This window comes from Triturus cristatus, chromosome 5_2, assembly GCF_964204655.1.
Source record: "Triturus cristatus chromosome 5_2, aTriCri1.1, whole genome shotgun sequence".
Taxonomy (NCBI): Eukaryota; Metazoa; Chordata; class Amphibia; order Caudata; family Salamandridae; genus Triturus; species Triturus cristatus.
The window spans coordinates 317,713,449-317,740,961 of NC_140588.1; the positions used below are offsets into that span (position 1 = coordinate 317,713,449).

Sequence of the window (27,513 nt, forward strand, 5' to 3'; positions counted from 1 at the left end):
AACTATAACACCATACTAAAACAAATATATATATTTTTTTCAATTTTTTTGTTTTTTTTTTCCATAAACATTAACACACATAACATTACCCCCCACCCCTAAAAGTATTTAAAAAACCCCTATGATAAAAACCTTAAAACTACATCTACATCTAAAAACCTATCTCAACTAACTATGCCTACATATACTACAAAATCTACAATCACTAACAAAATGATACTTACAAAATAATAATATTAACAAACACAATAACTGTAAACCATATTTCTGTTAGCCCCTAGATTTGGCTAATCAAATATTCCAGTCTCTGGTGGACCGTGTCCAATTTCTCCTCCAACTTCTCGATTTTCCTGTCCATGGAATCAAGTCTGGACATCAGGGTGTCCATTGCCTGCTCCGGTATGGCCTGTGGAGCAGACGATCCAGAGGCTGCTCCACTGGGGACAACAGCGGCTGATGAGGTCGATGGGGCCACGGGAGGGGGAGGATGCTGTTGTGGCTGCATGCCATCCCTTGAGGCGGGGTCGGTGGTCCACGTGTCGGTAGCCCGCTGCTTCTCATACTGGCGGGAGGTCCAGCGGAAGCCCTTTGCCACGGAGAGGATGTGTAGATATCGGGCCTTCCTTATGCGGAAAGCCCGCTCATCCTCTGCATTCATGTTATCTGTATGAAAAGGTGGACATGTGTCAGTTCACCAGAACATGCCGGACATTAAATCATAGGAAATGCATGCTGTCAGGTGTAATGTAAAACACATTTGGGCAAATCATCTTTTCCATTTGTTGCCCACACACACCAATACATAAGTACTGATTTAGCTCGGCACATACTGTGCAGTCAACTGAATGTCATGGTTGCATGGTAATCCTTGGCACACTTGACATAGTATCTAATTAATGATGAGCCATATGAATGTAAGAACCAGTCAACAGGCATCACGACATGTGATCATTTCCCCACAAAAATGACATCTGGCTCGCCTTGTATCAGTCATGGAGTCATGTGGACATGAATCTGCAATGGACGCTAGGTTCTGACAGTGTCACAGTTTGTCATGGAAGAAGAACTCCTTCCCTTGCATATTTACCACTAGCCCGTTCATTTCACACTCCAACAGAGGAATGCACTGAAGTGGCAATTGCATATTGGAACACAGAGATGTGCTTGCTGTCTACACACCAAGGAGACTCATAATTCATAACAATACTAAAATTGGATGGCATGCAGCATGCCATGTAGTACTAGCAGGGTGCAAATAACGTCAGCTTGGCGTTCACAGCATACATGCTACAAGCACTTACATGCAGCCCATGGTTTTTGTGGGTATTGTCCAATCTCCAAAACACAGTAACAAATCTACCATATCTTGCAGCAACTCAGTCATCATGACAAAGGATCAAGGATGTGTCACAGCATCATGACATAAGTCTTATGTTGTCATGAATGTGAATACAACACTATCAGACAGGATGTGCCACACTTGTGTGTTGAAATACGTTCGTAGTGTCACCTACCCTGTGCACTAAAGCACGTCACAGCAATGTCAACATCATCCCTTATCTGTTCCATGGGAAAAAAGGGACAATCAAGTACTACATTTCCAAGGGTCACATCAGAAGGACACATGACTAGCTGTTGAAGTGTGTGGACTGCAGAAATGCTCACCTGCAGTCCATGCATTAACTGCTAATGCAACCATGCTGGGCCGGGTCATCCTGGCCATCGGCCATCTCATTGATTGTGCCATACACATCCAATCATCTGTGGGACACACATTGTAAGTCCTGTACCAACATTAATTGTGAAAGTGGGTCTGTGATACGTCTAGACATGAGATGAGGCTGTCAGCAAAATAATCAAATAGGAGGCTGATTCCTGTCCCACAAACAAATGGCTGTGGACTACAAATTTCTAAAAGCCACCCTAGGCTTGAAATATTCCGTGTGGAATTCCATGAGGACGAACCACGCATGGGCTCCCATCTGTTGTGTTACACGTAGGAAAAGTCAATGCATGGACACTACACCCGCTTTGGTACACATATATTGACATCATCCTGGAAACTGATTGGATTGAATAAGCATTTTCACTACATTATGGAAGACATGCATACTTGACACATAGCTTTGCTCTTATTCTGTGCATATGGTACATAGTGTCATCTATACTCCGTTGTAGGAATATTGCATACCTATCCAAGGTGGGTGGGTCCACGAGCACAATGGAACCACATGAGAAATGTGATGACCGACAGATTGAATGCCAACTACATGACTCACAGACATATTGATGTGCAGCTTGCAAGGCATATCCACAGGAATTTTCCATACATTACAAATTGACCTTTTCATTGACCCAGCACAAGGCGAAACGCATTCAAATACAGCATATGCTATACACAGTACGCAAACACCCCATCCAACTCGTGGACACAATCCATACATCTTCCACGGATGTTGCCTTCCTGGGGGAGACATGTCTGAAGGCCTCCTCCATGCCCGACGTTGCCATAGCCATTCTGGACGGCTACAAGAACACTGGCAGGGACCGCAACAACGGAGTAGGAGGTGGACTTGGCATTGTCATGGTCAACCACAAAACCCTCTGGGCCTCACACATCAATGACCACACCCTCAGCGCCGCCAAACTCATGCACTTGAAGAGCCACACATACCACAACCCCATTCTCAGAGGAACCCTCGTCTACAGAACCCCTGGACCCTGGCCTCAATTCTGTGACACCATTGCCAATTGGTTCTGCACGCATGACTACATCCTCCTGGTACACCTGAACCTCCACCTCAAGAACCACAAACACAACAACTCCTCCACCCTGGTAGTCAACCTCGGACTCAGTCAGCTCGTCAAAACGCACACCCACTCCGCCAGACGCACGCTTGACCAAGATCCTCGGCTACCTCCCATGTCCCTTTCAGCCACACCACCAAACTGGACTGGCCATTGGTGCATCCACTACACCTTCAAGACAAATCACCACACCCCAACACATTCAACACATCACATGCAGCAGCCAGATCAAAGACAACAATGAACAGCTTGACAACACCCTTGCCCAGAGCCCACACGCCAACCCAAACTACACTGACTGCGCCACATGCAAATGCAGGCAATTGATCAATGACTGCCACAACACTGTCACCCCGATCACAGAACCCTCCAACAGACACATTGACAAGAAGGCTGCCTGGTTCACTGTGGACATACGGCCCTCCATACACACATGCCAGAAAGTACATAAAAAATTGCACCCCAAACAGACACCAGACAGTATGTGGCCCACAAGAACGGCATCCTCAGACACCATCACCTCATCTGAACTGCTACAAGGGCCACCACCAAGGACTGCATAGACAACAGTGCCCCCAATAACAATGAGATATTCAACATCATTAAGGTACCCTCCAACCCTGGCTCCAAGACCAATGACATCCCACAACTGCAAGACCTGTGATACACCCTTGCCACACTCTTCCATTGCAATATTGCAGACATCCACAACAGCTACCACAACCCGTACACCTTGACAGGCACCAACACCTCAGACACCCCGGCCACCATCCACACTGACCCCCCTGCTCACCTGGAGCAATGTGAAGGACAACATCAAAATGAGGTACACCATCCACTCCATCTCACCATCTGACACATTTGCGCACCACATGTGCAGCAAAGCTAGCCCCACCATCGCAACCCATCTCCTCAAGGCCATCAACATCTCCTTCGAGAGTGCGAGCTTCCCAGCAAATTTTGATGCATGCCGAGATCAACGCCTCACTCCAGGAATCCAAGGTGGATGCAAGAGGCCTCAAGAACTTCCAGACAATTTCCCTGCTCCCATTCCTGCTAAAGGGCATGCACAAGATTGCAAACAAACAACTGACCGGCTACCTCGAGGAGTACACCATCCTGGACCTGTCACACTCCGACATCTGCAGGAATCCCAGTATTGACAATGGCCTCATTGCCGACACCAATGGCATCTGGCCCCTGATGTACAATGATGAAAGGGCGCCACACATCCGCCATGACCACTCAGCCGCCTTCAACAATGTCTGTCAACGCACCCTACGCACATGCCTCAAACACGCAGGAATCCAAAGCAAGGCTCTGGAGTGGACCACCTCCTTCCTCTCTGGCAGCAGCCAGAGCCTCCGCCTACCCTCATTCTGCTCCTAAGCCTCAAAGATCATCAGCGGCAGGACACAAAGATCATCCCTCTGCACAACATTGTTCATCATCTCCATGGGCACGCTTGCACACGTTGCACAACTGCACCACCTCCACATCATCTCCTACGCTGACAACACACAGCTGATCCTTTCCCTCACCAAGGACAACCTCAACACCAAAACCAACATCCACAAAGGAATGACTGCCGTTGACGAGTGGATGACGAACAAATGACTGAAGCCAAACTCACCCAAGACGGGGGTCCTCTTCTTTGGATCCACCCCCTCAGCCAGGGACAACTCCTGGTGGACAACTACACTGAGAGCAGCACCGGCAGACACCAACCATGCAAGCAACCTGGGGGTCAACCTCGAATCAACACTCACCATGACCAGGCAGGTCAACGTCGTCTCATCCGCCAGCTACAACACCTTCCGCATGCTCAGCAAGATGTACAAGTGGATCCCCACTGCAACCAGTAGAAGCTTCACCCTTGGCCTCGTCTGCATCAGGCTGCACCATTGACATGCAGACAATGTGGGAGCCACTGCCAAACTCCGTAAACGTCCGCAACACATACAGAACGCTTCTGCACACCTTGTGCACAACTTCTCTTGCCACAGCCACATCACACCCCATCTGGGATCCCTGCATTGTCTCACCGTCAACAAGAGGATCGCCTGCAAGCTTCTCACCCATGCACACAGAGCACTCCCCCACACCGGTCAAACATACCTCAACAGGATAATCACCGTCTACTACCAGAATTGCCAGTGCCCTTTCAGTGACCTTGCCCTTGCCACTGTCCCCCACATCCAAAGACCTACCAGCGGCAGGAGTTTGTACTGCCAACATGCCGCAAAGACCTGGAACACCCTCCTACAGCTGAGCCTGGTCCTCCTTGCCTTCATGAGGGCACTCAGGAACAGGCTGTTCGAACAATAGCAGCACACCTCCCCCCACGCATAGAGACCCTCACGTGTGAGTAGAGCAATTTACAAAAGTAATGATTGATTGATTGATTAATAAGTCTGACTGCCATTCCTATGACTCATCCATATACAAATGTTTTGGGGCTAGGGATGTTGATGGTAATTGCACTGACAATGTTTCCATAGCATGATACATTGGCTAATTAATGCAAGGATGACATTAAACTGTCACTACAATATACTTGAACTTCTCCAAATTGTTCACGGACGTGAAGGATCAAATGTCATTTTTTGGGATGAGCGCACACTTATATGACACATGAATCATTGATTTGCGGTACGCGTGCACTGTTGCTAATGTACCAGCAGGCCATATATGTAGTAAGTATGGAGTGGCCGAGACCGTGAAGGTTGACTAGGAGTGCAACCTGATGATAGGATGTGTGAATTGTATCCTTGGACCTATTTGGTTACGTGTGCGTATTTTCAGAATCATGGCTGGCGTCGCAAATGTTGAAAGGAAGGAGATGATATCAAAGAATCGAGGTGAACATAGCAAAACTTCTTGCCACGTAGTGTGTTCAAGAATATGAACTTTGGACATTTGTCCATGTATGTGTTAGCATAAGATGGTGCACCCAGGAAACCCATGGAAGTTGTGTTTAGCTGTATGTACAGATTCTCATTCCAGTTACAATTGCTATTGTGTACACAGATTTTAAATTGTCGTGGAATTCAACATTTAGATGCATTCAAATGAGCAATTCAAATTGTAAGACCATTCCATGCTTCAACTCCATTGCCATGTGGTATGTATGTCAAAATTGCCACACATCAATGGTGCCCAAAATTAAACTTCAACTAAATTCATCATTGACTGTCTTCAGGCTTCATGAGACATCCATTATATCATCTACATAAATTGTCACACTCTTGTTATTGTTCTTGTGCAACTCATTTTGATCACTCAGAAGTTCTGGTGTGCTACAGCTTGCTTCCATAGCGTCATGTCCATTTCCATAGTGCTTGGAACTATTGGAATGTAGATTGTAATCCTCATGATAGTCATGGGTTTTTTTCTATTTCATTTGTTACATTCACCAGTGGTGAGGGGAGCACGGTGTATTCACATGCCATACTAGTGTTCATCTACATATCTGATCACAGGTGTGCTACCTTTTTATTCGTTATTCTTTTCTCAACACAGTATACCCCTGATGAAGGGACACAGCCTCACAAATTTGCATTGGGTGTCACAGTGATCTCTTTTCTCACATGAAATATGAAATGTGGATCAGCTTGGCTTGTTCATGGTAACAATCGTACAGCACGACCTTGCATGCATACTGAACATAATCTGTTGTCTATCTGGCCTTGCTAATTTTTGTAATAAAAAATATTTTTAACATGTAGGCGCATTCATTTTCTGTGCAGGTCTGAGTCCTAGTCACCTTTCATGCTCTAGGGCAATCAGTGCACTGACGTGAAGAGCCATGTGACAAGCATGGACACTGAGCATGGCCACTTATTGGCTGGTTGTTCTCTGTGTCACCACATTGAATCAATATTGAGAGGCATGTCAAGCCATGTACATCCATAGACCAGCTGACTCTGACCTTGCACCCCCACTGCAACCCTGAAATCACGCCCTGTACAACAATTGGTGAATGCTACATCCCCAACATGTAGTGAGCACTGTGCCCAGCATGCACTCCTCTCCATCTGGCAGGGGTCAGATGCTGTTTTATCAACTTGGCTTCGGCTACTCCAGTCCCAGTGGCAATGGCCACTCCATTTTGCCTTGTGGATAGTGGCAAGGAGTGTCGGACAGTGTTGTGGCTTCTGATCTGTCCACACATGTCCACACGTAGTACAACGGTCACAACATGTTACATCATGTTGTTTGGAATTTGGATGCAAAAGATAAGTTCTGACTGCAGCAGGAAGTTGTGAATGTACACAGTTTTGCTTCCATCCTCGCACTTGATACACATCAAATTATATGAACATGGATACTCACTGGTGGCATTTGGGTCTTCAAAGCTGTCGACCTCCCCCTGTGTATATGGCCGTGGGCCACCTACAAGAAGAGTAACAGAAGTACAAATTGGTATAGAATCACATCATATGTACATGCAAATTTAGACCAAAACATTATTTAGCGTGACACATGCATGGAAATAACAGGACGTGTCACTCCTTTTACATTGAGTGCAGCCATATTTTTCCTAACACACATGGACCGTGGAAACACTGGATTGCTTCCACATCAATGTTCACTGAGTGTGGAACACACATGTGTGCCATCCCTGTGATTTCGCACATGCATCAACAGATTCAACACACATGCCCTTATGCAGACACTGTTGCTGACTGCTGTAAGGATTGCTGTTTTAAAAACGTGTTTATGCACATGCACATGTGTAAGCATTTATTAGCCACAGACACTGACAACGCTTCTTCGACTCTCAACATTCCCACAGCATGTAAAGCTCTATCATGTTCACTGATTGCACACTGATATGATCTTGCAGATGACTGTTGCATAGTGGCTCACACATGACTAGGGTTACATTTGGCTGCCTGCTTTGCACTCCGTTCGGGATGCTGATTCACCTGAAGTGCATCCACCCTGACGTATACAGCATTCAAGGTGTACATCCATGATACATTCAAGCGAACATGTAGTTTGATGCATGTACACACTGCAGATGCACAGTATCGGACCATCAGCCAAAGCCATCTTTACCCAGCAACAAGCCCAAACTCAATCATTGGACATGCATATACACAATCCATCAGCTCAAACTTGGATCACTTTGTATGGACTGTACCAGTGGCAAATCTACATGCTACGCAAATTACACAGCCAGCAACACCCATGGACATTAATCCAGACTACAATGCACCCTGGCGTACACCACCAAGTACACGCACACTACGTACACACAAAACTACACCAACTCTGGATCATGACATGCATCGCCATCAAAGTATCCACCCTTTGAAGACTAGCCATGGAGATCTGTATCATCCGCAAAAAGACTAGCAACAGATGGAGCGTTACTCACAGGAATCATGGTAAACGCTACCTTTCCATCCCAAGTTAGCAGATGACTCACCAATCAATCATCCCATTTCATGATTAGTCTACAACAACTGTCTGGTGTGTGCACATGCCATTGCACTCAATAGGTACATCTACATCACAAAGTGAAGCACAAGCCATTGCACGCTCAACATCAAACGACATACACCCTTATGCATCAACCCAAAATCCAGTCGGTAAAATACCGATTCGGTAATAGCTCCCGGTATTAAGGAAAAAATACCCAATCCCAATGCATCAACCCAAAAGCAGAAATCGCTATTTAAGGAATCCTTAAATAGCGATTCTTTAAATAGGGATTCCTTAAATACCGATTCCTTAAATAGCGATTGCATTTAAGGAATCCCAAAGTGAGATTCCTTAAATGCAATGCATCAAAGTAAAAAAATTAGCGATTTCGCTAATAGGGGGAGCAAATTACCATGAAGATGAACTGCATGGTAATTTGCAAAAACTTTGAAAAATGCACTTTTGTGCATTTTTCAAAGTTTCATGTTGCGCACACACATGCCCTTAGAGCATGTGTGTGTGCAACATATGTGCACATATCATTTTCAGGGGTGCAACAGGGTGTCCTTTTGACACCCTGGCACCCTTGAAAGTGCTCCCGCTATTAGCGATTCGGTAATACCGAATCGCTAATACAGACTGGCTTTACATTCATTCCTATGGGCCTCCAAGCCCATAGGAATGAATGGGTAGGTATTCCTTATTACCGATTCGGTATTACCGATTCGGTAATAAGGAATATTAAGGAATCGCTATTTGAATAGCGATTCCTACATGCATAGCCTTTTGCTATTCCTTATTAGCGATTCCTTATTTTTCGCTAATAAGGAATCGCAAATGGCATTGTTGATGCATAGGCCCCAAAGTGCACAGATCCAGGTCAGAACAAGGACAACACCCCTGTGGGAACCTCGTCCAAATACCTACATGCCCCTGAGGTGTGTACACAACCCACATCACATACATCATTGCCCAACATGCATTCGCATACATGTTCCACAGACTTGTGACATAGCTCAACTCACATCTTGACTACAGACGTGCCAACAGGTTAGCAAAATGCATTGACAAGCTTGTAGACATCACACAGTAGCAACTGGCCACAAGGCACAGCCACAAGGACGGTGGCAACATCAACACATCCACCACACCAAGACCTCATACCCCCATGGCCTGACCGTTCTGACGTACACCTCCTGTCAACCATACAGCTGCATCCATATGAAACAATTAGCACCCCACACAGAAATTACAGATTCTTGACAAGTAACAACTCTAATGAGCCACAAACCAAAATGCCAACAACACCTTGCACTACACAAGCTTGGTTCTCAATGGACCACACAGATGGTTATCGTAATGTCTAGATGATTTTGCTACAGTCTCCAACACAGACACACAGCAGCACAGGAAGTCAACACGGATCGCATACAGACCACATCATTAGTGAGACACATGCAGACACCATTTTGCAACGATGAAGGACGGGGACGCTAAGACACCATAAATCCCCTTGATAAGGATCCAAAGCAAGGACACCATCTCAACAATCCACACACACATCAAGATTTTACAAGGGCAAATGACTCACCCAATCAATCCTCAGCAACTCCAGAAATGCTACACTAAGAATCCACTTCACGAGTTACATTGGCAGAGCTAGCATTGTGCATGCGGACATGTCCCCCTCACAGGATCACTACAACAAGCGCTGCTCATATTTCCACACAGATGTCATGTGCCTCCAGGATCATTGACATTTTCAGACACAGGTCAATGTAAACATATATCTTCATGCAAAACCTGCTACCCCTCCATCTCATCTTTGACAACATTGAGCACCACAGACAGCGCATCTACCATGATACTCATCCTTTGATGATCAAAAATGTACCCCTGTCACCAACCTCTCCTACCAATCTGGCACACACGTCACTCCAGCATTCAGCGTTTACAATGAAGCTGGGTGTGTAATAGTGAGCTTATGCACCTTAAGTGGACTAGCGCATGCTTACGACCCACATGCAATGAGCTGACAACAAACATCCTGCGCAGACCACACCGTGCACCTCTCCTTTTCAAATGTATGTAACAGACTCTGCAACTGCAGCTGGATTGCGACCCTCACATGTGAGTAGGCTAATCCTGATGATGATGCCTGCTTGATTCATCTATTGATGCCGCATGCTTACATACGCAACCAGAGTCATGTATATCGTGACATATGCACAGAGTATGGACTGAAATACAAGATAGTGCAGGAATGATGCAACCCCAGACCTTTGTCTGCACCACACTGTTTGAAATTCCATGCAATGGAATACAACATTGACATTTTAAATATTCCTTGTTCCAACAGTACTTCACTATATTCTACATCCTGGTGGTGCTGATTCATGCTTAACATTGACAATGAACTGCAAATCCAGCAAGCGTGTTTTACCATGCACTTGTGAATATGCAAAATTTGCACTCATTTTTTAAAAGGCTTGCTATGTTGCATGTTGTTAGATGTGGATGTTCACACACAACACCCATAGCCACTGATGCATGGCCAGACTTACAGAGTGGCAATTAACTGGGAAACCATCAGGATGGCACTCCACCCTAAGGCTGGCCTACTGTGTCTCGAAAAAGGGACTATTTAATCATTTCATTTATCATTGCTCAATGCATGCTGCATTTGATTACACACATTGGAGGAGAGAATCATGACATTTGTGACCTTGGGGTGTGTTGGACCTGTCAGCCCTAGGGTGGTCCCCCCTTCTATTTGTGATCGTGCCTAATTTTTGTCCACCATCATTTTTGTGTTGGACTAGGTCTCCGGGCGCCTTTTCATTGCCAATCAGTGTTAAGGTGCAGGTGCTCCCTTCTCCCAAGATGGCTGCCACAGACCCCTGCTACTGCAGAGTGGTCTTTCATAGTAGCACCCTAGCTGCCAGGAGCTGGCTGGGACCCCACAACAATGTTGCGACACCAGCCCGCCTTTTGTCCCATGGGTAGAATGGGGAAGCTCCTGGAATGTGCTGGAACCTTCTAGGAGGGAGGTGGCGTTTTACTTTAGCCGCCTTGGCTAGAGGTCACCTGACCTAGGGCTACTTAAGTGAGGAAGGGTACTTTTTGTGGTGAGTTGGCCAGTGGGGTACAGCAGAGCTGGAGAATCCACGCAGGAATGCAGGCGGTTGGGCCTAGCCAGGGACTTATGCCTCTGAGAGTGACAGGATTTAGGTGCTGCCTCTTAAGTGAGTGAGGGACCCTGTGAAACCCTCTGATCTTGCACAGCAGTAGGAGGACCAAAAGAACCTCTGCCCAGCCTGACTAGGAAGGACCTAGTCGTTAACTCCATCCCTACCCCTCTGTAACAGAACCCCCTTAAGGGCGCCAGAGCCATCTGCGCCAACAAGACTTCATCTAACACCTGAGAACAGTAACTGAATGCTGAGACTGCGTGTCCTGACTGACCCCCGAAACCCTATGCAAAGCAGATTGAAGAACCACCGGGGATCGACCAGGTACTAGCACTGTGACCCCTGCGCTCCCTGACCTGGCCTGGGTCCCTCGGCAGCGTGCTCCGCTGAGCGCGGAGCTCCCCTCCTTAATTTCAGCCCCCCCCCCTGTGGCGTGGAAGCAAGCGCGCTCACCGCAGCGGGCGGAAGGCCGGAAGAAGTGCCCTTCAGTGTCACGAGGCCCGTGGAGAAGCCCGGGGACCCGTTGCTGCCGTCGCAGCTGTGCAAGAAGGTGCGCCAGGCCGAGGACCAGTTCCCACATCGCCAATGGAGCGGACGCCATCCGATGTCAAGAGCAAGGTAAGCCCGGATGCTGTGATTGACGCCGGTGCGCCCCCTGATGTTTGGGAGCCGCACCACACCCTGAGCCCGGGTTTCCTCTCCTTGGGAGTCCCCCTGGTCACCACGACTGAGAGACCCCGCCAAGGGATCCTTTCCTTGTGCCCCCCGTGACTGTACTGAAGCGTGGTGCCCTACAAACTGCACCGGAGCCCGAGAGACTCGCTCCGCAAGTCCGGTGCGCTCCCTGCTACTAGCTCCGTGTGTAGAGATTCACTGTTACTGATTACGAGTAGCACTATGCTCTTCATGTTCCGTTCTGAAGTGCTGAATGTCATTGCTTACGAGTTGCACTCTGTTATTCATGTTCCGTTCTGAAGTATTCCTTGCTAATGATTCCGAATGGCGCTCGGTTTGAAATGCTCCAGTCTGAAGTATTCCTTGCGAATGATGACGATAGGGCTCAGTTTCAAATGCTCCGTTATGACAAATGCATGGCTATTGATTACGAGCAGCGCTCTGTGTTAAATGCTCCGTTCCAAAGTGTTCCCTGTTGGCAACTACGAGCAGCGCTCTGGTCTAGATGCCCCGTTCTGAAGTAGTCATTGCCAGTTAATCACGAGTAGCACTCTGTGGAAATAGGCGCTGTTCTGAGGTATTCACCGCTCAGCGCGTAAAGCGCGGGAATCGCCACTGAGGTGCTACAGATAACCAAAGTAGCGGTGTGCCCACGAGTTCTGCCCTGGGTCCCTGCACGCCCTAGGAGTGGCGCTACAGTCCCCAAACCCTACCCTGAGAAGTGAGATACACTAGGGTGGCCTAGAGCCTTTAGAAACCTACTGGTGCATGACGTACTGGTGAATATGGGGCGGGTGAATCCACTGCTAATCTAAGTGAAGCTTGCATTGATATCTGAGGAACTGCATTTACATCTCATGAATTGCATTTATATCGCATGAACTGCATTTACATCTCATGAATTGCATTTATATCACATGAACTGCATTTATCTCGAACTACTTGGATAAACTTGAATTATTTGCATGAACCTTTACAGTGTGGCGTACCTTATTGTGTGTGTTCCCCATTCCATGCGAGGTGCGTGTTGTATGGTTGCTTTACACACAGGCCTTTGGGTGCCCAGCCGCTCGTGTCACGTTACCGCCCTTAGGGACTGGAGACCCCGGTTTCCTACAGGGTGCATGAAGGTGTCCCTTCATGAACAGACACTACTGCCCCACGACGCAGGCAGCCATGTACATGTTAGCAAGTTTGCCTGCACCTGCACATGGTGGCAGTTTGTGTACCAGCACAGGGCTTGGCACCGTGATTACACATCATGGGGCAGATTTATGTTTGACTTGCGCCTCATTTACGCCGCCGTTGCGTCACTTTTGTGACGCAGCAGCGGCGCAAATCCTGCACCATGGTGCGGGGTATTTACAACGTGACGCATCTGGGAGATGCGTCACGTTGTAAAGCCCTGCGCCACATGTAGGCGTTCCAGGGCAGGTGTGGGCGTTCCGGTGCAGGAACGCCTCCTAAAAGTGGCTGAGTGAAATCGACAAGATTTCACTCAGTCACTTTTCCAGCCATGCTGCGTCACATCCCTGCGCCTGCTTGAAGCAGGCGTAAGGATTGACGCAGAATTTTAGGGATAGGGGCACCCAGAGCCTTGCTGGAGCTGCGTCGCGGTTGCAAAGCAACTCCAGCAATGCACCATCCATACGACGGCAGATGCGTCACGCATCTGCCCATCCGAGTGCCACGGTGCGCCGCATCATGAATGCGGCGCATCAATGGTGGCGCACGAGTGGGCAGATGCGTGGCAACTCCTCTGGCGCATCTCTGCTGATTAGCAGAGATGCGCCAGACGTCATGAATCTGCCCCTTTGTATCCAAATCATCCTCCCCCTTGTTCACAGCATGACTATGAAAAATCAATTTATTTAACTGGTGCATGTGTCTGTGTGAATAGAGAAAATTTCTATGTCAACATCATATATATTGGGGCCGATTGAGGTTTCCTGGCGCATCCCTGCAAATCAGCAAGGATGCGCCAGGAGAGATGGGTCACACAAGTTTACCCTTGCGCCACCCATGATGCGCAGCATTTGCAATGCGGCGCATCATGGCGCAGGAATAAACAGATGCGTGACGCATTCGATGGCGTAAGGTTGCCGCAGTGCTTAAGTTGTGTTGCAAGCGCAACGCAACTCCAGCACTGTTCCAACCTGCCCATCCCTAACATGGTCTGTCAAGCCTTACGCCTGCTTCAAGCAGGTGCAGGGTTTTGATGCCTCATTGTCGGAAAAGTGAGTCAGTCACATATTATAGATTTGACTGAGTCACTTTTCCGAGGGTTATTTCCGCCGTTACACCCACCCTGCATACATTAAACCTGACGCAGGTTTAATGTAGCGCAGAGCTTTACAGCGTGACACATCTCCATTGATGCGTCACGATGTGAATAGGGCGCAAACTGGCGCAGGGTTTACACCACCGCTGCGTCACAAAAGTGACGCTACGGCGGCATCAAAGGGGCACAAGTCCCTCATAAATCTGCCCCATGGTTTCCAACATATGTGTCTGTGGCCACAGAACAGTCTTTTGTATTGCATGCGCTCATATGTAAATCCAAACAGACCATTGCAACGCCAATTGATTGGTCATACGATTTGTGCAGAGGGAGATATGGCATAGATTAGCACCTCTGAAGAGAATATATGAGTGACAAGAAACATTGACTTACCAACTGGACCACCAACTTCCAGGCCAAGATGATCGAGCAGGTCAGCCTCCTTGCTGATGACGTCCTGCCAGCGGTGCTTTATCTGGTGGGTTGTCCGCTGGATCTGGAATAGACGCCCCAGATGTTGCTGCACAGTGGTCCACCGGCGCTTGCGCCCTGCTGTGTCATACCCCTGACTGACCCTGCCCCCCATGCTGATCATCCGGGGCAGGTAGTGGAATATTAGCCATATCATCCCGCCAAACTGTCGATCGGTTAAATTTCGAGACCTTCCCGACATGATTTATGATGACGTAAAGGAAACTTAATAAAATTGACAAAGGAAACTTATTTAAGATTGACCTAATATGTACAATAAAATAACCCACCCCTATATGAAGCCTTAAAACTAACTACCCCAATCGACAAACCCCCCACAATACTAATGTTACAGACACACACAAGACTCACAAATCACTAAAGACATAAAAACACACCTCAAAAGACACAGGGGACAGACAAAAGACACTTTGAAAGGCAAATCAGGACACCACAGACTCCAAACAACTCCACCAGCAAGCACACACCGAAAGCAAGTAAGGGAAAGTGAAAGTAACTGTGCACTTCCTGGTTTGGGAGGTTCTGGAATCATTGCATCATTTCCTGCTTCGATGCGACACGTTTTGACGTTTTGCGTCACGCTTCCGTTGATGCGTAGATTGTCACTTATTGCAGTTAGGCTCAGGTATGCATGCGTGACGCTTATTTGTTTTGCGTGTTGCATCATGAATTAATAATTACGAAGCGTGACATAAGTCACAGTGCGTCGCGCATTATTGGGATGCTACTGGTTTGTGTGCATTTGCGAGACTTTCCTGTAGATGCGATACTTTACGTGTAAAAGCGCCACTTTTCATGTTGTTATTGCTGCAGAATGCAAAAATTATCCACACTTTGCTACTTGCGACACTTTACATTGAGATGCAACACTCTTATATTGTGTGAGTGACTCAATCATGATTTGCCACTGTATAGATGTGTATGTGTGAGGGCAGAACTACCAGGAAGTGTAGCATCGTAGCAGCATTTGCATTTTGCACTCCTGAATGCGCAGGTGTGCCACGTATTCACAGAAATATGTTGCATATCCATGCTTCACCCTGCACTGGTGCAACAACTTGAGGCATGCAGTGGGCCAGGACCCTTGGAGCCTGGTGCATGGATGCGTACGTCACCAGATATTATCTGTGTGCATGCATTATCCCCTTGAAATTAGTGTTGTGGACTGCAGCACAGATATGGAGCGGGATAAGGCACAGCGTACATACAAAGTGGTAAAAGTACAATCCCATTACGCCATATTTAGCGCACCGTTACATCACTTTTGTGATGCAGTGGCGGGGCGAAGACAGTGCCATGCTTTTGGCTATTTACAATGTGACACATCTAGTGAGATGTGTCACGTTGTTGAGCCCTGCGCAAGATGTTGGTGATCCTGGCAGGGGGGGGGGGGGGGGTGGTGGCCTTCCAGTGCAGGAACGCCTCAGACAAGTGGCTGAGTGACATGTACAATATTACACTCAGTCACTTTGACGTCCATGCAGCATCAAAAGCCTGCGCCTTCTTGAAGCATGTATAAGTATTAATGCAGCATGTTTGCGATAGGGCCAAGATCATACTTGCTGGACCTACGTTTCATTTGCAACGCAACTCCAGCAATGCACCGCATTTGCACAGGGGGATGCGACACGCATCTGCACATCCATGCGCAATGGTGCACCACATTGTACATGCGGCACATCTGTGTTTGCGCACGGGTGGGCAGATGGCTCGATACTTCTGGTGCATCCCTGTTGATTGACAGAGATGCACAGGAAGTCCGTAATCTTGCACGGAATGTCTCCTTTTTTGCAAATGATTACGCCACCTCCAGGGTGGTTTAGTATTCAGTTGCATCTCCATGCTTTCACTCATTTGGTCAATCTGGATATGTATCTTGTTCCATGTGTGTTGTGTGTCAACTACCACCGCAACGTACATGGCACTCATAATCTCCGCTAAGTGCTGTGTGTAAAGTGTTTGGGGCAGAATTACAAGCCCCTTGCGTCACTTTCGCACCGTCCTTGCATCACTTTTGTGACGCAGCGGCTGCGTAAAAGTTGCTGCCCATTAACAACGTGACGCATCTAGGGAGATGCGTCACGTTGTGAAGCCCTGCGCCACATTACACCTGCGTCAGGTTTAATGTGTACAGGGTGGGCGTTCTGTCGCAGGAAGCCCCGTATAAGTGACCCAGTGAAATCTACAAGATTTCAATGAGTCACTTTTACATCCATGCTGCGTCAACACCCTGCGCCTGCTTGAAGCAGGCGTTAGTATTGATGCAGCATGTTAGGCATATGGCGGCCCTGGGCATTGCTGGAGTTGCGTTGTGCTTGCGACACGACTCCAGCAATACGTGATTTTTCCGTCAACAGATGCGTCAGAATTTCTGACGCATCTGTCAATCCTTGCGCCATGGTTCGCCGTGCATCCATGGTGAGGCAAGGATTTGGCAAGTAGGTGCAGGGAAAGTGACGCATCTCTACAGATGCGTCACTTTCTTGTAAATCTGCCCCTATGTATTTGGAAGGAGATGTGAAGTCACACAGGGTGGGTTTCCCGCTCCCTGTACATATGGATGGTCCCCATGCACCACCGGTCCGTCAGACAAAGTGATGTTCTGGTGGCACAGGGGGCTTGTCATTGTACCCCATGTTGTTGTTCAAGGGATGTTTCACATATGGTACATGTGTGTAACCTGTGTCGACATGTTGCCTTATTGCATGTTGACTTGTGTGGCTTCTTCTCACCAACGTTTCCTTCTGTAAAATGATATGTGTGTACATTCGGAGTGAATAACGATTGATCTGTGAGTGGTACTTCCAACTTGCACAGCAGCTGACTGACATTACATCACACATTGTTGCCAGTGCCTGCATGTCATTGCTTGAGCTGTGACTCTGCACAGACATGTATGTATTTTTCTTATCCACGGCGGAAATGCTGCATCACTTTTCACATGTCCATATGTGAGACATCAGCATCCCAAGGAGCTTTTGCACAAGTTTTTCCATGCGTGATATTTGTGGCCACTTTCAGCAGCTATGCTTGTCAGGGCCACCACACACACATAGCTTACTCAGGGTGCAGGTATGCATGATTCACTGCATGCCATCTATTCATGCAAAAGAAGGTTGCACACGACTATGAAACATGTTTTTGATAGGATGTTGCTTTCCTGTGCTATGGCAGTGCCACAGCTTGTCACAACCAAGGTCCTTCCACTGCCATGCAGCAGCAGTTTGATGTACATCTGCGCATGTATATATCTATGATTTGAACTTGAACGTTAATGGACACAAAGTTGAGGATGCAACTTGAAATTGTGTAATGTTCTTTATTGTACACATTTTACTGACTTCAATTTTCTACATCATGAGAAAAATTGAGTCACTATGTGTGATCGACGTCGTATCCCTGCTGCTGTGTGGTGGATGTCTTGCACTTGGGGTTGCACATGTTCATCATCATCCACCTGTCCAGGCTGCTGGTCCTCCTCCTCCCAGGGCACATTAGTTTTGACACAAATGTTGTGGAGTATCGCACATGTAAGTATTATTTTGCAAACAGTTTCTGGTGAATAAAGTAGCCTTCCACCTGATACGTCAAGGCAACGGAACCTTGACTTCAGGATTCCGAAGCTGCGTTCAATAATGTTCCTTGTCCGGCAATGGGCATGGTTGTATGCCTTCTGTTGGTCAGTGCTTGGATTTCCAAATGGTGTCATAACCCAACTCTGGACTCCATATCCTTGATCAGCTGTAATTGGGAGGTAATAGATACGTGTTACTTTAGGCTGACATCAGTATACATGGCATGTGTCCTATGTCTACCTGCGCAAACTTTGAAACTACTCAAGTCCATGTTTATGGTGTTCCTGTGTGTGGTGGATAGACGGTGTGTGGCCTTGACTGCTCTGATGTGTGCACGCTACGCGGGGGGATGGGCAGTTGCTTTTTGCAACTCATATCATGTAGCAGACAATTTTACAGGGCTCATGCAGAACATGGGTGATTGTTTGCCGGACACTGTGAAACAGGGGCAGAGGGCCCTGCCCTTCAAGGACTCTGGCAAATTGTGCTGTACCTTCATATTCCAACAGGCATCCTCCCAGGGGTACTCAAAACAGCATGCCGTGGTTGGATGGGGGGCTTGACAGGGCCAAACCTTGATGTCCCATATGCACGTGACATCGCAGTATCCTTGTGTGAGGTATTATTTCACTGTGGGACCAGGGGCGACTGTCTGTTTGGCAGACAAAGGGTATGACTGATATTGTGGATTGGTCTAAGGATGGCGTGCTCCTTCCCTTTGCTGACCTACCTGAGCAATGTGGCCCCTGAATAGGTCAGTTTATCAGATGGTGCACCAATACATGCTTACGGTGTGTAATTGCTATGTGCACGTGTATACACATTGTTGCACATTCTAATGGTATTACTTAGCTATTTACATGCATTTCGTACTGCACCTTTCAATGGTTAATTTGAGTTAGATGCCATGGGGCACATTCATGAGGTTTTGCCGTAGGGAAGCGCAGCAGGCCTTCCTGCTGCGCTTCCCTACGGCAATTTAAAATGGCAGGGATGCACCATATCTATAACATGAGGCGAATTCCTGTCCTTTTTCCCTGCGCAGGCGCACAATGGGCTGCCTGCGCCAACGCAGGCACCTCTGCACCATGGTGCTAGGGTGGCTGCGTTGCGGGGATGAATATTGTTGTACAGGAAGGGTAACCTTTCTGTACAACAATAATCACATGAGGTTTTTTCACTTTCTATCTGTGCTGCAGAAGGCAGCACACATAGACAAAGGACAAACGAGGAGAAATAAAGATATTTCTCCCCGTGTTTTTTTTTTTTTGAACAAATTATTATTATATGAACTAACGATATAGCATATATATCCGATGCAACCTTACACGTCGTGCCACATAGTTGTCAATGCCGACCAAATAAAACATACGAGAGCTTGATAGTACCTCAGTCAAGCACATTACTTTGTATCCAACCATGCCCCTGCGCTACGTTCCCAATATTCAAGATTCGATATCTATGGGGGCTCTGCCTCCCAAACAACCCTCCAACTCCCTACCCACCCCAACCCTCCCAATTAACCCAACACTTGCCACGAATTTCAGTCTGAGGGTCACAGATCCTTGACCTCGGGAGGGGAATGGGAGTGGGCGGACCCAGACTTCAAGTGCGGAGTCGGGGAAGGATAGAGGCCGAATACATCGGCCAGAGTGGGACTGTGATGGTTCCGGACAGGCATAACAGAGGGGGGGAAGGCTTGTATCATCACCCACCAGGATATGGCCTCAGTCAGACAGGAGATTACAACCCTCAGCCCCACTGGACTGGCTCCAGCTACTACCAGACTCAACCGTTGGCATACACCCTGTTTCACGCTGGGGTCCTCCGTGGACTGTTCCCCGCAGCCTCCTCACATTCCTCCACCTCACCCTTAAATAGCTCAGTCAGATGTGCCCATTCTAGAGATATTGGACACTTTCGCAGCCCTCGACTCTCTTCACGGTGCAACGCTTCTCACTCCACCACTGACCCCCTCAATACCTCCTCCCCCCAGACCTCCACCCGCGGCAGGGCTCAAGACTTCCACCGCTGGGTTATCAGGCGCTTTGCCAGCATTAATGGCAGATTGGCAAAGCGACGCAACTGTTTTGCCTTCAGGGGGAGCGGCAGCAGTCACAATGGGCAAGCTTCTGCTGTGTCCCAGGAGGGGCGTTCAGTAATTATATTTAATACGTGCATTATCCTATCCCAGTATCAAGATATTTCTCCCCGTTGCGCCTCCCTTCTGCCTCCCCTGGGGAGGCGTAAGCTTTTGGCGCTGCCTCAGATTTCCGATTTCTCGAATATCAGAGGCAGTGTCAAAAGGGCATGGATGTTGCTGGTAACGTCCCCAGCAACACCCATTGGACGCCCCTTTTACGCGGAACACTGCGTTGAAGGGACTGCTATTTATGATGCAACATTAAGCCAAAAAAAGTGGCTCAGTGCTGCCTGATTAATATCACGCTGGCTTCTGCGCCACAGAACGTCACAAAAAGTTGCGTTCCGATGGTGCTAGGGGCCTCATAAATGAGGCCCCATGTGTGCATATGTTGTCAGTGTGACTTGGTGATCAACAAAGTTTGATGTGTGATATTTCCATGCATTCCTATCAGGTGTCCCTTGGCCCTTTACGTTATGCTACTATTTGGGTCTGCAGATTTGTCCAATATGTTGTGTGGTTATAGTGTATATGTGGCAATGCATTTCCACATTGATGCATTGCATCATTTGGACCTAAGGGCATGTCATGTGGATGTAATGTGGCATTGTAGAAGCAGCTGTTGCATAATATATTTTGATATACATTTATTGGTGCTTACCTACAAGAAGTCCGTTGCCATATTGCCCATTTTCAAAACGTTGATTGATTATGCTGTTTCTGAAAATGTAGGAGTCATGCACACTGCCAGGGTATTTCGCCAGGACATTGAGAAATTGTCCCCGATGGTCCACAATGGCCTGGACATTGATTGAGTGTGTGTGTTTTCGGTTGCGGTAAAGGTATTCCGTAGCTGCAGGTGGTACGAGCTGTACATGCGTGCAGTCCATTGCTCCAAGCACATGAGGGAATCCAGCAATAGCATAAAATCCTTCTTTGATGTCCATCTGCAGCTGCTGTGTGTTGGGAAAATGTATATACTGTGGGGAGAGCTGGAGAATGGCATCCAGGACCGTAGGGAGGAAGCCGGAGTAAGATGACTGCGACACTCCAGCCTCTTGTGCAGCTGTTGTTTGGAACGATCCAGAGGCCAACATATGCAATACCGCCAGTAGCTTTGTCAGGGGTGGGATGTTGTTACCCCTTTCAGTTGGTGCCTGTAGCTGTGGTGAGATCTGCCGCAACAGATTTAGTATGGACGCTTTCCTGATCCGATACAGTTTGATGACTTGTTCGTCCCGGAGTCCAATGAGGGTGGTCCTTGGACGGAAGATGCGCTCCTTTCTCCTGCGCTGCCTTTGTGGTAATGGTGGAGGCTGCGGTAGTGGGATTGGTGGTGGTGGTCTTTGTGCAACTCCCAGCTGAAGGATTAGCAGGTCCATTTTGCTTGCTATGCTTCCAAATTGCTATGTGGCACTTTAAATCAAGTTCTGGTGAACTTGCGTCGTTATTTGCGCGTGGGTTTATGGGGCGCAGGTTTTCTGACGCATTCACGCATTTGCGTGACGCATTACGTAGATGCGTTGACGCAGGGAAATGACATAAATATGCCTGCGTCAGTAATGCGTTGCTTTTTGCTTGGGAACGCCTACCTTGCATATATTAAAAGTGACGCGACGCAGCCGTTTCTGACGCAAATTAATTCCGTCGCATCTTGGATTACGTGACGCATATCCGTAGATGCGTCACAATATAAATTTTGCGTAAAAAAAAAACGCCGCAGCGTCACATAAGTGACGCAACGGCGGTGTAAAAGTGGCGCAAGCCCAACATAAATCTGCCCCCTAATATTTTAGAAGTCCACATGACTGCATGTGCTCTGCAATATTGCTGCCACGTCTCTTAGAGCGTACATTGCCAATAAATTCTTGTCAGAGTGGCAAAGGAGGCTGAAGCATCGGCGCCTGTGCATACAATGACACAAACATTGATGCACGTGTGCATTTTTGTTTATGATGCTAAGATGCAAAGAACCAAGAAAGAAAATAGTTCTACCTCTACTGAAAAATCTACATTGAGGCAATGTCGATTCGTGCTGATTTGTTTTTCTAATGTTGGCTGGTGATGCACCATCGATCCATATTTTCTTACCTGCAACATGGAGAATAAAAAAGAACAGTATTAAACATTAAAGATTTTATATTACATGGATAATCATACATAATGAATGTTTGCCAGTGGTTTCAAAGCTCGTATTTGACAGAAAAGAGACTGCATTATTTCCAGTAATTCACAGTGCTGAATTGCTTTGAAAGAGTACAAGACTCACTCAAGACACTGCTTGATCTTCATTTGCGCTTGGGCACAAGCTAAACCATGCTTAGGGAATCATTTATAAGAGGGTTCTGTCACGTTTCCACTATGCACCTTGGTACATGTGTGATATAAACTAAAAGATTTTTGAAGCGGTGCGTCTCTGAGTGGCTTCCAAAATCTGGAGTAAGGCAAAGCAGCGCAAATTGTTGCATTGAATTACTTTATCCTGGTAAACCTGGGAATGCACCAAAAAGATCTGCTTTCGTAAGAGAGGCGTAATGAGGAGAACTATCTTTATTTCTCCTTGTTACTTCCTTTCTATGTGTGCTGCATGAAAGAGGAAAATGCCAAAAACTTGAACAGGGGATGTGTCGTAAACTTTCACTTTCCCAGGAGAGGCGTAATGAGAAGAAATATCTCTATTTCTCTTTTTTTATTCCTCTCTCTCTCTCTGCAGCATTCTGCAGCCCACATATAAAGAGGACTCTGCCTCCCAGGATTGGTTTTGTGCAGGAAGGTGCCTCATCCTGCACAAAAACAATCCTGCATGCATAACAGGCACCCCTGCACTATGGTGCAAGGGTGCCTGCGTTGACCATAGGCTGCCAAAAGTGCTCCAGAGCAAGGGAGATGACAGGAATGTATATTATTGCCATAAATACGGTGCATTCCTGCCCTTTTCCTGCAACGCAGTGCAGCGTAGCATCATGACTGGCTGTGCTGCGTGACTTCGTCATAAATGAGGCCCTTAGAGTCAATCAATCAATCAGGGGTTTATAAAGTGCGCTACTCATCCGTGAGGGTCTCAAGGCACGGGGGTGCAGCTCCGAATCAGTCGAAGAGCCAGGTCTTGGGGCTCTTCCTGAAGGTGTGTAGAGTGGGGGAGCATCTGATGTTGACTGGGAGATCTTTCCAGGTCTTTGCTGTGACGTAGGAGAAAGCTCTTCTGCCTGCTCTGTTTCTGCAGATGCGTGGGATCTCTGCCAGGGTGAGGTCGGCAGAGCAGAGCTTCCTTTTGGGTACGTGAAAGACGACTCTTTCATTGAGGTATTTGGGTCTGATTTTGTGGAGGTATTTGTAGGTGTGAGTGAGTAGCTTGAAGGTTACTCTCTTCTCAATGGGGAGCCTGTGGAGGTCTCGTAGGTACTGGGTTATGTGCTTGTGTCATGGGGTTCCAAGGACGAGTCTGGCTGCGATGTTCTGGTTGGTTTGGAGCTTGTGTAGCAGGGTTTTGTTTATTCTGGCATACACGGCATTAGCGTAGTCCAGTCTGCTGGTTATGAGTGCGTGGGTGACGGTCTTGCTGCATTCGGGGGAATCCACTTGAAGGTCTTGCGGAGGATGCGGAGGGAGTTGAAGCAGGTGGAGGCGACGGCGTTTATCTGGCAGGTCAAGGTGATGGAGGAGTCTAGAATGATGCAGAGGTTCCGGGCGTGGTCTGTTGGGGTGGGTGGGTTTACGAGGGAAGGGGGCCACCAGGAACTAGCCCACACAGTGGGGGAGGGTCTAAGGACAAGGACCTCTGTCTGCTCTGAGTTCAGTTTTGGGCAGCTTTTGCTCATCCAGGCTGTGACGTCTTTCATTCCTACCTGGAAGCTGGGTCTGGTGTCTTCAGGGTTCTTCGTGAGAGAGAGAATGAGCTGGGTGTCGTCGGCGTAAGATACTATGCTGAGCCCATGCTGTCTGACGATGGCGGCGAGGGGGGCCATGTAGATGTTGAAGAGGGTGGGGCTGAGTAAGGATCCTTGGGGTACTCCACAGTTGATCTCTGTAGGTTCGGAGAGGAAGGGAGGGAGTATGATCCTTTGAGTTCTGCCGGAGAGAAAGGAGTGTATCCAGTCGATGGCGGTTCCTTTTATACCGGCGTCGTGGAGTCTGGCTGTGAGAGGTCAGTGGGGCGGTGTGAGACGGTGTCGAAAGCTGTGGAGAGTTCTAGTAGAATGAGGGCCGCAGTGTGGCCCTGATCGAGTAGTATGCAGATGTCATCGGTGGCGGCGAGGAGGGCGATCTCCGTGCTGTGGCTGCTGGGAAATCTGGACTGGGAGGAGTCGTTCTATTCGATGAAGATGCTCAGCTGGGCGTTGATGAATCTCTCGGTGACTTTGGCTGCAAAGGGAAGGAGAGAGAGAGGTTAGTACTTTTTCAGGTCTGTCGGGTTGGCTGAGGGTTTCTTGAGGAGGGGCTTGACCTCTGCCCACTTCCAGTTGTCAGGGAAGATGCAGGATTCGAGGGAGGCATTGATGGTCAGGCCTAGTTCGGGTGCCATGGTGGTGGGGCTCTGTGGAAGATGTGCGGTGGGCAGGGGTCCGTGGGGGCTCCTGAGTGGGTGTTCTTCAAGGTCGTGGTGGTGTCTTCAGTGGTGGTAGGTTTCCAGGTGGTGATGGTCAGCTGGTTGTCGGTGGTGGAGAGGGAGGTGGTGTCCAGAGTCTGTTTGCTGAAGTTGTCGTAAAGGGCCTTGATTTTCAGGTGGAAGTAGGAGCTGAGCTTGTTGCAGAGGTCCTGGGATGGTGGGACGTCCTTGCCTTCGCTGGGGGGTTTGGTGAACTGCTGTATGACGTTGAAAAGTTTGTTTATGTTATTTGCGTTGGTGTGGATTTTGTTCTTGATGCGCTGGTCGTATTCATTCATGGCGTTCCTGTAGTTGTTCTGGTCTTCAGTGGTTTTCCTGTTCTGCCAGAGTGTCTCTAGGCATCTGGAGGAGTGCCTGGCTTCTTGGAGGTCAGTGGTGAACCAGGCAGCCTTCGGGGGCATTGTTTGGTGGGGTGGCGGAGGGGTGCGAGCTTGTCAGCGCAGCGGGAGATCCAGTGGTGTAGTTCTTTGGCTGCGCTGTTGGTATCGGTCGTGGTGGAGGGGGGTCGTGGAGGAGGGTGGTTTTGAGTTGTTCTTCTGTGATATTGCTCCAGCTCCTTCGTGGCAGGCGCGGGCAGGTTTGGGTGCGGTGGTGGTGTTGAAGGTGAAGTGTACGCAGTGGTGGTCTGTCCAGAGGGGCTGCGTGGTGTGGCTGTGTTTGTCCCTCCTGTGAAGATAGGGTCGAGGGTGTGTCTGGCTCTTTGGGTGGGGGTGGTGATAAGCTGCTTCAGTCCAAGGTTGGCGAGGTTGTCAAGGAGGGTGGTGGAGTCGGGGTTGCTGCAGTTATCGAGGTGGAAGTTCAGGTAACCGATGAGAATGTAGACCGTGGAGGCGATGGCGTGGGGTGTGACGAGGTCAGCAATGGTGGTGGTGGAAGAGGCGCGAGGCCCGGGTGGTCTGTAGATGAGGGTCCTGCACAACATGGTTCTGGAGCTGATTTGGATCTGGAAGTGGAGGTGCTCTATGTTGGACAGGGGGTCGCTCATACTGGAGGTGGAGAGTCGGAAGGAGCTCTTGTTTGCGATGGCGAGTCCTTTTCCCTGGCGGTGGGGGCGGTCCTTTCTTTGGATCTTGTATCCTTCGGGGATGGCGGTGGCGATGTTGGGGGCAGAGGTTGCGCTGGTCCATGTTTCCGTGAAGAAGGCGCCGTCTGGTGAGAGGGTATCGAGCATGTCCCAGATCTCCATGGCATGGAGTCATAGAAGCATTGCATTTTTCCCTTTTGTATAGCCTATGGAAGGGCATAAAACAGGCCCCCTGCAGCCCCTGTCAGAGGAGGGCCCCAAATTTTCACAAGGCCCCCAAATTTTAATGGGGCCCCCAACCCTTCAGTGGGTCTCCATTCAGTCCAGGGCCATTAATATTTTAGTGATATGGGAGAATCAGGGGCCCCTCAACATATTTTGGGGTGAGGGACATCATTTTGCGTAGCACCATTGGTTGATTGTTTTATAATAATAGAACGCCAATTATGGCACTTTACAAAATGCGGCTGTCTGCGGCCCCCGCAGGGGGCCATTCCAAAAAGGGCAGCCCTTTTATGCCATTTGGGCACCAGCTCACCCCTCTCTAGTGGTTGGGCTCCTGTAGGAGTCCGCTTGCTGGGGCGCCATATGGGCGTCACATCCGGTGCGCTGGGGTGGGGGAGGGCATATACGCCTCCCCTGCCCCTCCTGGCGTCCTCTGTTGCGCCAGCTATGCCGTCGGAAGGTCTTGCTTGTTGTTTTGCAACGAGGAAGTGGAGGTTAGTGGCTTGCCCCATCCTCCCCGGTCCCACCCCTGAGGCCATTGTCCCTGGGGTGGACCCCTTCTCATCATCACAGACCCTCCTCCCCTCCCAGTCTTTACCGAGTGCCCACCCAAGGTCCACAGGGGACTGTGTTCATCAGGCGGTGCTGTGGCATGGGATGGGACAGGGAAAGGGTGGCGACTCCTCTGGCCCGTTTGCCCAGGCCATACAGAGCGGCCTCTAGTCAAGGGCGGGCTTTACCATGCCAGCTCCCCTACCGGGTCACCTCCGCACGGCCTCCTCTCAGGATATAGACTCCCTGTTTGAGTCAGCCTTGGCGGGGGAGATCTTCTATTGTGAGACCTTCCAGGTCGCCACTGGTGGCGGACCGCGTCCCGGTCCCCCCCTCCCATCAGTATACCGGTACAGCTCCAATTTTATTTCTACACTAGCCGGTTGCAATGTAATACAACATGTATCCCATCCAACTCACAAGGCAGGCCATACTCTGGACCTGATCTGCTACAACCTCCCCTATATTACAGTCCATTCTCCACTGCCAGTGACTTGGTCAGATCACT

At 48.6% G+C, this 27,513-nt stretch overlaps 1 protein-coding gene across 1 annotated transcript; it reads right to left on the reverse strand.

The window, feature by feature from the left end:
- Positions 1-277: 277 nt before the first annotated feature.
- Positions 278-14,974, reverse strand: LOC146822920 (uncharacterized). Its single transcript, XM_085606333.1, has 3 exons — positions 14,782-14,974; positions 7,144-7,203; positions 278-663 (listed from the first exon to the last, which is right to left on the reverse strand). The coding sequence occupies exons 1-3, from the start codon at positions 14,972-14,974 to the stop codon at positions 278-280; spliced, it is 639 nt and encodes a 212-aa protein (XP_085462459.1).
- Positions 14,975-27,513: the final 12,539 nt, after the last annotated feature.